Source organism: Terrapene carolina, unplaced genomic scaffold (assembly GCF_002925995.2).
Source record: "Terrapene carolina triunguis isolate 2854851 unplaced genomic scaffold, T_m_triunguis-2.0 Scaffold67, whole genome shotgun sequence".
Taxonomy (NCBI): domain Eukaryota; kingdom Metazoa; phylum Chordata; order Testudines; family Emydidae; genus Terrapene; species Terrapene triunguis.
This window is the reverse complement of record NW_020664418.1, coordinates 33,679,708-33,693,546: the sequence shown is the minus strand read 5'-3', so window position 1 is coordinate 33,693,546 and position 13,839 is coordinate 33,679,708. Positions and strand designations below refer to the sequence as shown.

Genomic DNA, 13,839 nt, shown 5'->3' with positions numbered 1-13,839 from the left:
AGTACTCAAACTCCTGCAGGGAATTCCAAGTCCTGCACATAACTTGCAAGTTCTGCGGGAGTCCTGGTCCTAATGCTTTCTCTGCTCCACAGTGGAGTGGCTATCTACTGTCACACATCAAGGTTTCAAAAGTTCAAAAATGGGTTTCAAAAAATAAATTCACTAGTTAAGTTGGTAAGAATAAAAACTCCATATTGTCAAATGTTTGTGTCGAACTCTCCTAGCCTGCAAATTTTGCGTGTACACATACGGACACACATACCCACAGTTCTATTACATTTTTTTCCTGTAGTAACTGAAATGTTTTTATAATCTTGCTTCTATTATATATCCTTCCAGGCCCTTGATCGTATCCCTGAAGAATTGCCTGTGGTAGACACTCCCTCTGAACTCTGAAAACGTCCTTATCTAGTCCATTAAATGTTAGTTTTGTTTGACTAAGAATATAATGATACAGGAATTAAAGCTGAAAGACTAGATTTACATATTAAAACTCGTCTTCCAGTTTACTTAACAGCAATAAGACAGAACTGCAATCATACCCACTGCTCAAACTACCCCATAATTTTATATTCATATAGCTCTAATTAAGGAATGTGTTCCTAATTCTAAATAAACATTTTAATTAGCTTAAAATTTTTATACTCATGTTTATTCATTACACAAGTTATTACATAGTTGTCCAATAGGGGAGTTTTTACACTCTCTTCAAGCTTCTGGCATTAGCCACCTTTGAACAAGGATACCTGACTAGATGGATCACTCGCCTGATCTAATATGGCAATTTCTATGCTCCTGCATAAACTCATATTCGCCCCAAGAAACTTTAAGACATCCCTTTCAGATAAGGACAGCAGAAGTCTGTAAACAAGAATAAATTTATTTTAGATTTAAAGATTTAATGATATACAAAATGTATACAGTATTATATCTTTAATACACTTTACCTTTCCCCCATCAACATAAAACACGATTTAAACAGCTATTGTGTTCGTGCCTTAGGTCTGTATCTATAAGATACACTACTGAATAAAAAAAATTTATAGAGCTTTATATTGCCCTTCAATTAAAAATTAAAAATTAGTACCTATGTAACAAACAAAATAAAAATCGCAGCATGAAACTTCAGTTGGACAACAGGTTTTTCTTGTTGAATACTCAACAAGACTTGGGACAGTTAAATTACATTTTATTGGCATAAAGTTGCATTGCAATCTCCCGTACTTTACATAATGCTAAACCAACCCTAGTCTTTTTTTAAATAAGTACCACAAACAACATAACATTAAAGATGTTTCTATACAATTTTAAATACATTTAAAAGTTCATGTGTACATTCTGCTTTGATATACTGGTTTTATGAGATTTTTGGAAGGCATAACTTCAGAAGCAGTCATTACAAGAAAAAGCACTTCCCCGACTTGTTTCTTTTTTTTTTTCAACAAGGCAACTTCTTGTTTGGACCAGTATGTACTCTTTTCTACTATATGATGTAATTATACCAGTCTATCCTGGCTTTATTTGTTACTATTTGACAACGACTTGATAAAACTGAAATGTATAAAAACAAGAAATTTTATTACACAATTAAGGCTCTATTCCATAAAAACTGGCTTCACACCTGTGAAGCTGAATCCTGATTCAGGAGACAAACTCTTTATTGGAATAGATCCATTTCTGACTTCAACCTCAGCATACTGGCATGATATACACAGATCCTTTGGATCTGTTCCCTTCCAAAGGCCAGATGAAACTACATGGCATCTAATAAGATGGGACACTTCTGACAAAGCCCAGGGAAACCTCTGACAATGAAGAAGGATGCAGTCTCCCATTTCTCTAGCTGGCTGACAGTAAACCAGCTGCCAAACAGACACTTTGCCTTAAAACATCCAAAAAAAAGTCCTTTTAGTCAAGAGCCTATTGCACCACAGGATTAGAGGATTAGACGAACCTCCATTGGACAAAAGCAAAACTAAAAATAACCTTCTTCTAAAAAGACCCTTTAAAAACATTTCATAAATTCTTGTCATTCAACCCTTAAAATAATCAGCTGCCAGCTCATCTCTGTAGATGGTTACCACAAGTTGTTAGGTCCTTAGATTACAGACCAGACATCAAAATTCCACTTATAACACTTGGTTCTTTGTTTTGATCTCTCTTTCATTTGATTTTAGTGGAAGACAGATAATCTACAACTTAGTGACACTGTGTAAAGCCAATGTTTGCTCATGTCATTACAGCATCAGATGAATAGAACTAGTTGATTCTGATTCTTTGGTGCAGCTTCCAGGCTGAATTGTCAATTCTGGAGAATCATCCTGAGGAAATATAATTTTGTCAGGCGTATAATCATTTCTCTTCAGATCTACATTGACAAAAGAAAAGACACAACAACAAAAAAATGAATGTTAATATTTCTTGGTTTGGTAAAATGAAAGGGCCATTAAAATCTTTAAAACACATTTAAAGATCTATGTATGCTTATAACACAAACATCTCCCACCAGGCCCTTAATGTAAAAAAGGGAGTGTAAAAATGGTTTGTTAACTGTTTAGGCTACATTAAGGAAACTCAGTTTTAAAGTCATTTTCAGAACCTCTCACTTCCTTTCTCTTCTGAACCCATTATATTATAGCAGAGTGCCAGCTATCATTAAGGTTAAGAGCAGCTTTTCTTTTCTAGCTTGACTCTTCCAAGTGCTCTAAAATCTACATGGTTACTTGGATTGCCCTGACATTTGGTATGCCTCATGCTGTGGTGGGGTTCTGTTAGTGACGCAAATTTGGGACCATTTGATACCATCCCTAGAGAAAAAACAGCTTTTCTTAAAACTGACATGTTTTGGCAACGAATTTTTGCACACAGATAGAGATCAACCAGGGCTGAAATCATCACACCAGAGTCTCAAACACCTTCAAGCAGAAATCTGGAAAACGTTGGAGGGCACATTGCTAAAATCTGTCTGTCAAGGTTTTATTATTATTTTGTACACAAAATAATGCTTGCTAGCATGGAAGAGGCACATTACAGGATAGAGGAGTTGGAGGGAATAGGGGTTAGAGGGGCTTGGGGCTGCACTGAGGGGAAGGGGGTTTATGGGAAAGGTGATTACAGGCAATGGGTGGTAGGAAAGGTGAAAGGGTTGTGGGGCTCACAGGGGCAGGGACACTAGGAAAGGAACATGGGGGTAAGTGACAGGGGGAGAATAGGAACAGTGACACCTGTCAGAACCACATTCTTCCCTTCTGTGATTGTGCCAGGATCTGCCCCCCCATCCCGCTATGCAGGATCTGAACCCCTCTTCATGCCCCCCATCATGGGATCTGGGAGGCCTTGCCTCTCGGGGGGGGGGGGTATTTGAGCCCTACTCCTCTCCTCCCTGTGAGAGCCAGGTTCTGGGGTCTTGTCTTTCTGGGTGGGTGTCTGAGTCCCTCTCCCTGTCACCCCCAGATCTTAGTTCACATGAGGGAATGAGCCCATTGCCCTGCCTGTTCCCCCCCACTCCGCAAAATGTGAGCTTGGGGAAGCTCTGCCCCTCTGGTGGAGAGCTTTGAACAATCATGCTCAGTCCATGCACCTGGAACACACTGCTGAGACTGAGGTGAGGAGTTGAGAATGGGTATGTAAGATACATACCACAAACTCTCCAGAACTGGGAAGGCGGAATGGGAACATCCACTGACATGAATGGATTAGCTCACCCGTCTCAGAGCTATTGTTTTAGGCTGTATGCACCTCTATAGAGTGTTCTCATTCATCTGAGACCATCACATTGAGATGAATGGTCCACTTCAGACCTCTTTGAGCCGCCTATGCCTTCAGGATTATCTTGTGCTGGATATCTGCATATTGCAAAGCAGCTGCTGCTGAATTATTTTATACAATATTATAGTGGAGCACTAGTTCTGCTACAGTTAAGATTGAGAAGATTTTTCTGTTTAAATAATTATTTTTCTAAGTGTTCAAAAATCCACAGGCACATCCTGATAGTCTTGAAATTTGCTGTGCCTTATAGGGGCTCAGGATAGGGTTAATGATCCAAATTTGGGGACATTTGCACAAGATTATTTTGTGGGAATGTAATCCAAGTATTTTTGATTATAAGAGATCCCTCCTCTCCCTGAAACTCCCCTTCCCCCCCCCAGCTTTTCTTAAAATTCACAGATTCTACCCACTTTGTGTGCGCACACTTGGCTTCAAAAATGTTAATGGTTTAATGGGACAGGAAGGGGAGAGTGAGCTGGAAATGGTGGATGGATGGGGGAGGCGGAGAGACACCAGTCTTCTCTCACATGCTTAAAGTGACTGTAATCACCATGTAACAAAACAATCAAATACTGGAGACATAGACCGTCTGACCACATAGACCATGTCTACACTACCTGCCGGATCGGTGGGCACCTATCGATCCAGTGGGGATCGATTTATCGCATCTAGTCTAGACGCGATAAATCGACCCCCGAGCGCTCTCCCGTCGACTCCTGTACTCCAGTGCCACGAGAGGCACAGGCAGAGTCGACGGGGGGGCAGCAGCAGTTGACTCACCGCGGTGAAAACGCCACGGTAAGTCGATCTAAGTACGTCGACTTCAGCTACGTTATTCGCGTAGCTGAAGTTGCGTAACTTAGCTCAAACCCCCTCCCCCCCCCAGTGTAGACCAGGGCTAAGATTTCTCTCATTGGCTATGTAAACAACTACACGCTCCAAACATTTCCAAATAAGAGTATTATTCCCATTCCACTTAAACAACAATGCGTACCTGGGGGGTGGAGTGTGTGTGTGTTTGATGAGTGGGGGTACATTTAGGAACCACATAGCAACCATGTGACCTAGTGGAGAAAAACAGTGAACTGGGAGCTCTATTCCTTGCTTGGTGACTGGCCAAGGCACGTCAGTGCTCTGTACCTCAGCTTCCCCATCTCTACAAGGGGAATAATGATGTGTCGCTCCTTGAGATCTACTGAAGACCTATGTAAGAGCTAGGTATTATTACCTGTTCACAGGAGCATCTGAACTTCACTCCTCCATGCCTAAATGACCATTAACGCCTACCAACATTTATCTTTCTAGTAAAAAACTAGGAAATTAAATGGCAAAAAACTCTTTGTTAATACAGCATTACGGTTGTCTGGCAATAGTTTGTGCCCTTCCAGAAGGTCAAGTTCAGCAAAACTCAAAGTTGTGAAAACCTGGAAATACAGAGTTAAGGTACATAGGCATGCAACCTTAATTCTGTCCTCTCTGAGTAATGGCCAATACACTCATTGCACACACACTCACATTCTGCCTTTGTCCTGTACTGAAGAGGAGTTCCCTACACTCATACACTTAGATTGCTCCACAGTAAAAACATCACCTTACTTATTTTTACAACTCCTTCAGCCTTTTACTACCTCTTCACCCTTATGCACACGATGCATAACACTTTGGGGGGCGGGGGGATAGCTCAGTGGTTTGAGCATTGGCCTGCTAACCCAGGGTTGTGAGTTCAATCCTTGAGGGGGCCACTTAGGGATCTGGGGCAAAATCAGTACTTGGTCCTGCTAGTGAAGGCAGGAGGCTGGACTCGATGACCTTTCAAGGTCCCTTCCAGTTCTAGGAGATGGGATATCTCCATTATTTAATTTATTTATTTATTTAATTTTCACTTATCCTTCATAAAACCCTCAGACCACACTAATCTCCCACCTATGACATCACAATCCACACAACAAGAAGACCCCTATGCAACACAGTACTGAAATGAGGCATACTGGATCTCTCAAGGTACACATGAGCCTTTTTCCTTTGATCACACACTCAGGGAGAGGGGCTCTCATACACCGCAGAAAGCCACAGCACCCCAGTTCATCTCAGATCACAATCACAGCTCTTCCACCATTCTAGCTACATTTAACACAGTGAAAGCAGGTGGAGTTCATGTAGATAATTCCCAGTGGCTGTTGCCAGCTCTAGGGAGGCAGAGTTATGGTTGCTTGGGTGTGTACCGTAACTCTGTATTTCCTGGTTTTCACAAGTTTGAGTTTTGCTGAATTCAACGTTCTAAAAGGGCGCAATCTATCGCCGGATAACCTTAACTCTGCAGTAACAAAGTTTTGTGCCACTTAATTAAAAATATTAACACAGCTGTTGGTGTCACTAGGCATCACCCTAGGTAACTCGGGGGGTTGGAAGACCAGAGAGTCGATGAAGCCCCCCCGCTCTAGGCCACTAGGTAACTCGGGGGGTTGGAAGACCCGAGAGTCGATGAAGCCCCCCCGCTCTAGGCCAAAGTGAATCAAAGCCCCTGCATGTTAAACTTTACTAACCTCACAGGCCAGCAGCTGGGAAGCAGTAGTGATAAGGGAAACGTACATGCTTCTAGCTAAAGGACAAGATTACTTGCAGAAAGAAACAGTGAGAACAAGCTGCACAGCCAAGGTCGTGTAATGTAGCCAGAGGGAGAAAGAGGGAGAGGTGGGGTGAGAAAGGGCGGGGGAAGAAGGGAAAGGCTAGCTGCAAACTGTATAAAAGATAAAGGCCGCTTATGTTGGTGTGCTTGATTTGAGACGTGCCTGTCTCCTTGCACCACTTTGAGATCTCAAATAAACTTTGATTGCTTCTCCACCCTGGTGTGTTTATTGGCGTGACGCACACCGGGCAACGGACCCCGCTGTTGCTGTCCTCGGGCACTCTGTGCCGGCAACACAGCCATTCTACTATGGAAATTGACTCCTTCTGTTGCCAATTACAGTATATGATATTAAAAGTTTCAGGACAAGCCTAGAAGGGAGAACTGAGATTTATCGGTTGCTAAAGTTTTCTAATTACCTGTAAAAGACATACAATACAGGCAGCAGTAGTGCAATCTTTCCTTCATTGCTTTACCAACCCTGACATGGAAGGACCATGTCTAGGATTGAGGACAGTTTAGATTCTATATCCATTTAATCCAAGACATGTCTATTGTGATAGTTGACAAAAGGAGTAAATTAGTTCCAATTATGGTTGTGGGTTTTTTTGTGATATGGTCACCACTTCAGTACAAACTAAATAAGGAACACCAACTCATTTTACATAAGTCATCAAAACTGCTATTAGGCAGTGGTAGCTTTCAGTCACTACAAACTTAGACTGGATTTGAACTGGCAAATGAGACATGAAAGACTCCATTACACTATTACCCCAAACTGAATCTTTGTAGAATTAGAATACTTACGAATTAAAATAACTCCACCACCTAGTTTAACATGCCATAAGTTTTTGTGCTGATCTTATGCTACTTTTCCTGACTTTATACCTTCCCACAACCTTTCCCAATAATTTGTTTTTGCCAGACACTTCCTTTTACATGACCCAAGCTGGAGTGGGAAGGGGAAGAAAAGAGTCGGTCCCACAGGAACACATTCATCTCCAGAGCCTGAAATGGAACCCAAGATTCCTGAGTCTCACCATTCCTCTGCCATTAGCAAATATCTGTGAAACCCACTGGCAAAGGGTGTGTCTCATCCTCTTACTGCTCATCCACATAGAAGATGACAACCTGCTATTGTGATCAGTTATTCAATTACTTCCTGTGAAAGAGGTCTATGCAGTGGATCTAAGGTTTCCAATCCTGCTGATGAACCACGTGGGTGTCAATATGATGCCACATGGAGAGAATGGTTACTTACCCTACAGTAAATGTGTTTCTTTGAGATGTTGCAGCCAATATGGATCTCCCTGTAGGTCCGCATGCACTTCTTGTGTACAAGATTGTTTTTTGAATAGCAGTGTGCACGTGGGCCATGCGTGATCCATGTCTCCTCATGCTCCTATACAAGGGCATAAAGGACGGGTCAGCCATGACCCTGCCTCAGTTCTCTCATAATTCAAAGCCTGGGGTAGCAGGGGACTGCAAAAAGCATAGATGGAGGGCAGGTCACGGGATCCATGCTGATTCTTTGAGTATGTGTCAGTGTAGGAGACCGACAAGCAGCATCTCTTCAGAATGGTGGGAATGAGAAGTTTCAGCTGCATCAGCTGAATGATGACTGTAGGACTAATATCTCAAATTTAGCATCAGATCTGGCAGCTAAATTTAATGAATAATGCTTGACAAAGGTCAGTTGGTTACTCCACAATAACACCACCTTGCAGATCTCAGAATGTGACACATTTCTGAGGGAGGTAGAGGATGTTTCTTGAGCTCGAGTGGAGCGAGCCTTGCCAATTGTTAACACAAAAAAATATATTGCATTATCCATTTCAATGTCCTCTGAGAGATGGCTTCACCTTTAGGAATGCCCAGCCATGGCTATAAAATAGACAGGGAAACAGTCTGCTTTATTACATTGATAGCACCAAATCATTCCAAGTCTTGGATACACCTAGTGTGTAATTTCTTTTCTCCAATCCAGAGTGTGACTTCATGAAGACGACAGGCAAGCTAATCCACTTGGTTTAGATGAAATTCTGACACTATCTTCCAAATGAACTATAGGTGAGGTCCACCATGTTCCTACTGAATGTAATATAAGGAGGCTCAGCCATAGGTGCCTGAAACTCTCTCTCTTGGCTGAAGTAATAGTCACTAGAAAGCCTGTCTTCAGTGTAAGTGATGCTGGGAGCAGTCCAACAGAGGTTTGAATGGAGGTTCCATTAGTTTCAGGAGGACCAAACTGAGGTTCCAGGCAGCGGTAGGTTCTCTGACCGGTGGGTAAACATGCAATAGTCCTTTGAGAAACTTCGATATTGTGGGAAGCAAAGACTGAACATGACTGTACTGGCAGATGGCAAGCTGAGACTGTTGTGAGCCAGACCTTAAGAGAGCTGAACAAGGGTCCAGCTGTTTTAAGTGCAATAAGTAGTTGAGAATCTGTGGTATCTAGGCCTGGACCAGATCCAGACCATGTTGGGATACCCTTTTCAAGAACCACTTGCATTTAGATTAATACATTCTTCTGGAAGATGTCTTCCTGCTCTGTACTAAGATTTCCTGGACCTGCAGGGAGTGATCTGTGTCCATGTTACTCAGCCACCCAAATAGCCACATAGGTGCAGCAACTTCATGTCTGGATAGAGTATCTGACTATGGTATTGTGAGATCAGGTCTGGATAGTCTGGGAGTTGGATTGGAGGCTCGGTGCACATTTGTAGTAGGTCTGTCAACCAAAACTGTCTCAGCCAATACACAGCTACAAGAATGATCATGATTCTGTCTCCTTTGATTTTGGAAATCACCCTGAGGAATCTGTGAAAAGGTACATAGAAGGCCTTGAGCCCATTGAAAGAAGGCAGGCACCAGTAACAACCTAGATTCAGAATTGCTCTGGATCAAAAGCTCTTGCACTTGGTACTGATACTGGTGATCAACAGATCTATTACCAATATCCTCCAATGTAGCAATATTTGCTTTATGATGGATTTCTGCAACGACCCCTCATGAGTGGTGACTCTTTGCTCAGGAAATCTGCTAAGGTTGTTGATGACATTCGGGAGGTGAAGGACAATCAGGGTTATCCCATGTTCGTGGCACAATGTCCATTAGTTTGATGGCTTCTAGGCAGAGGGTAGATGCACGTGCATTTCCTTGCCTGTTCATGTAGTGCGTTGTGGAGGTGTTTGTCAGGACCTGCACTGAAGAGTTTTGAAGAACTGGTAGGAAGGCCATGCAGGCTAGACTGATGGCTCTGAGTTCCAGAGCATAGATGTGAAACCCCATGTCCTCTGGGGCCTAAGTCTCTTGCATTTGTAGGTGATCCAGGTGGACTCCCCAGCCTGTTCCTGATGTGTCCATGTTAAGGTCTTTGTTAGGGAGGGGCTAGAGAACAGTCCCCCTCCACACACATTTCCAGGTTTCTTTCACCAGCTCAGTACTGTGACATGAGTTGAGACCACCACTTTCTTGTTCATCTGGTGTCTTGTTGGAGAACAAACTGAATTGGAACGATTGCGGGTAAAATCTGGCAAGAAGTATCACATACGTGCACACCAACATATGGCCTAGCAGCTCCAGACACAGCCATACCGTCATAGTCAGGCTCGAGTCTATCTCACACACTAGCGACTGCATCAACAGGAACCTGTCTTTGGGAAGAACACTCTTGTTGAATGGGAGTCAATCAGGGCTCTGAACTCTATATACTGTGATGGGATGAGACACTATTTTTTGTAGTTCACTAGGAAGCCTAATTGGGTGAACAGGGAAAGGGTGAAATTTGCAGCCTCCTGCTGGGATCTGCCCTGATGAACCAATTGTACAGGTAATGATAAAAATGAATGCCTAAAAAGAAAAAAAAAGTGTTCTGCTACCAACTCTAGGCATTTTTTGTGCCATGGAAAGTCCAGATATCAGTACCTTGTACTGGCAATAGCTGGGTCCCACTATGAATCCTAGGTACTCCCTGTGGGCCAGATGGATGGCTGTGTGGAAATATGAATCTTGCAAGTTGAGACCCACAAGCCAATCTTGAGCTTGCAGATATGGAATGATGGAGGCAAGCATTACCATCCTGAATCTGAGGAAATATATGTATTTGTTCAGTCTCCTCAGGTCTAGGATAGGAGAACCACCCCTTTCTTCTTTGGGATAAGGAATCATGGGGAGTGGAAGCATTTTCCCCATGTACTCCCACAGTACTACTTCTATGGCTTCCAGATGAAGAGGTTATTTCTGTTTGTAACAGGCTCTCATGGATAGGGTCCCTAAGAAGGGTTGATGAGGGGGGCACGTAGGGAGTAGTAAATTAAACTATACAGGGTAGCCTTGAGTGGTCATGTCTAATGCCCATTTGTTGGCTGTGCTAGCAGCTCAGGCTCAGTGGAACATGGCAAGGCAGTTCCTGAAGATAGGTGTAGGCTTCTGATAGCCAAAATATCAGCAACTTTGGGTATGTCTACACTACGAAATTAGGTTGATTTTATAGAAGTCGATTTTTAGAAATTGATTTTATACAGTCGATTGCGTATGTCCACACTAAGCGCATTAAGTCGGCGGAGTGTGTCCTCACTACCGTGGCTAGCATCGACTTACGGAGCAGTGCACTGTGGGTAGCTATCCCACAGGTCTCCGCCGCATTGGAATTCTGAATTAAGCTCCCAATGCCTGATGGGGCAAAAACATTGTTGCGGGTGGTTTTGGGCACATGTCGTCAGTCGCCCCTCCCTCTGTGAAAGCAACGCCAGACAATCGTTTCGCGCCTTTTTTTCTGGGTTACCCGTGCAGACGCCATACCACGGCAAGCAGGGAGCCCGCTCAGTTCAACTATAGGGTGAACAAGTGCAGAATGTGCCTTTGGACATTTCAAAGCTCACTGGTGCTGCTGGTCAGACCTCAGCGCAACCAACATTCCCATTGTTATTGCTGCTTGCTGTATGCTCCATAATATCTGTGAGAGTAAGGGGGAGACGTTTATGGCAGGGTGGGAGGTTGAGGCAAATCACCTGGCATCCAATTTTGAGCAGCCAGACACCAGGGCAATTAGAAGAGCACAGCAAGGCGCACTGCACATCAGAAAGGCTTTGAAAACCAGTTTCATGACTGGCCAGGCTTCGGTGTGACAGTTGTGTGTGTTTCTCCTTGATGCAAACCCATCTCCTTTGTTGTTTTTAATTGTCTGTAAGCCAACCACCCTCCCCCCTTCGAAATAATGTAATTATTGTTTTGAAACCATGCATTCTTTCTTTATTAATTAAAAAAAAAAAAAAAAAAAAGATAACAGACAAGGTAGCCCGGGTGGGGTGGGGGAGGAGGGAAGGACAAGGCCACATTGCTTATTGTAGCCACACTAAAAATCAAACTGTTTGAATGGCAGCCGTCTGTTGCTTGGGCCATCCTCTGGAGTGGATGGAGTGGCTGGGTGCCCGGAGCCTCCCCCCACCCCACGTTCTTGGGCATCTGTATGAGGCGGCTATGGAACATGGGGAGAGGGGAGGCGGTTATACAGTGGATGCAGCAGGGGGTCTGTGCTCTTGTTGGCTTTCCTGCAGCTCCAACAGACGCTTCATCATGTCCGTTTGTCCCCCATTAGCCTCAGCATCGCGTCCTGCCTCCGCTCTTCGCGCTCACTTAATTCTTTCCAGGCCTCTGCCACTGAATGCCTCCATGCATTAAGCTGTGCCCTATCAGTGCGGGAGGACTGCATGAGCTCGGAAAACATGTCATCACGAGTGCGTTTTTTTCACCTTCTAATCTGCGATAACCTCAGGGACGGAGATGATAGGGGGACGATTCTGGGGGGACTGCATGGTCACCTGTGCTGCTGAGTTCACCATGCTGACCAAGCAGGAAATGAAATTCAAAAGTTCCCGGGCCTTTTCCTGTGTACCTGGCTAGTGCATAGGAGTTCAAAGTGCTGTCCAGAGCGGTCACAATGGAGCACTCTGGGATAGCTCCCGGAGGCCAATACCGTCAATTTGCGTCCGCACTACCCCAAATTCGACCCAGCAAGATCGATTTTAGCATACTCCCCTCGCCGGGGAGGAGTACAGAAGTCGATTTTAAGAGCCCTTTAGGTTGACAGAACGGGGTTTGTTGTGTGAACGCAGTCATTTTTAAATTGACCTAACGTGGCTAAATTCGACCTAACCCTGTAGTGTAGACCAGTCCTAAGCCAATCACCTGAGGAATAAGATGGCATCCGCTGCCTTACAGGGATTGATATTTATAAGGCTTCCTGTAGAGACAGATAGACAGACCTGTGTAAATTCCTGGGGATCTTAATATAACCCCTTGAGTCCTTGTGGGAATGGAGCACTTAATTTGTTTTCTGGCTAAAGAGCTCCATTCCCTTGAAAGGCAGGTCTTCTATTGTGGCCTGTACTTGACATGTTATACCTGTTGCCTGGAGCCATGAGACTGGTCTCATAGCAATGGCCATGGCCTTTGATCTTGCGGCCATATCAGAAGCATCCATGGCTGACTGCAGTGATGTTCTTAAAGCACGTGCCTCTCCTTGATGATACCTTCCATTTCATCCCTGCCATCCTGCAGGATTTTTGAAAGGAAGAGTGATGCTGTCCCACATGGGGTAATTGTATTTGGAAAACAGTGCTTGGTAGACCACCACACAAAGCAGCATGAGAATGATAAATATGAGTTTCACCCATACAGGTCTTAATTTTTAGGGTCCTTATCCTTAGGATTGCCTTAAGTGGACTTCAGTTGCTCTTGTGCTGCAAAGATGACCAAAAACCCTGGGTTTGGGGGATTCAATCTTTCTGCAGCACCAGATATCTTTTTCTCCGCCTGTTTGGGGGAGGAAGAGTGGCCAGGGTCTGTCTGCCTTGGTCCTTTGGATAGTCCAACAATGCTTTCATTTTTCGGGGGAGCAATTCTGGCCTGTGTCATCATGCTCAGGACATCAAAGAGCTTATGAGACTTTTCCTGAATAAATACAATATTAATCTCAGCAATTTGGGACAGGAAGTCCTGGAAGATTTTAAAGTTGTCTATTGCTGGAACAGGTGCTAGTGTTACTGCCTGGCCCAGTGATAAGGAGGATCACTGGGAAGAGACTGGAGTTGTCCCTCTATTGACTCCTGTTCCTGTCGGCCCACATCCAGTTCCAGTGCAAGTGGTCTTGCCAGTGAAGCTGAACAATTTTTTTCTAGACATGTGGGAGGATAATCTGCTACTCAACAGATGGGAGGATGGTCCCCAGTAAGGTCAATATGGCCATAGTAGCATGCCATATGTGTATTAACCTGGTTGAGGCTGGCCAGCCCAGTGACACTCCCACACTGATACTCAATGCTGGCAACAAGTAGTATTTTAGTGATAGTGAGGAGCAAAGTATCTCCTTGTGGAAGGGCTGATATCCATCCACCTTTTTGGTACTGGCAACGTCGCTAGAGGTGATATGGATGCTTCTACAA

General features: G+C 43.9%; 1 protein-coding gene across 1 annotated transcript in view; it reads right to left on the bottom strand.

The window, feature by feature from the left end:
• Positions 1 to 1,917: 1,917 nt before the first annotated feature.
• Positions 1,918 to 13,839, bottom strand: part of TRPM7 (transient receptor potential cation channel subfamily M member 7) — a 31,440-nt gene continuing 19,518 nt past the window's right edge. Inside the window, exon 14 of the mRNA XM_026648308.2 lies at positions 1,918 to 2,368. Within this exon, the coding sequence (XP_026504093.1) occupies positions 2,238 to 2,368 (131 nt within the window). The 3' untranslated portion in view covers positions 1,918 to 2,237. The remainder of the gene's footprint in view (positions 2,369 to 13,839) is intronic.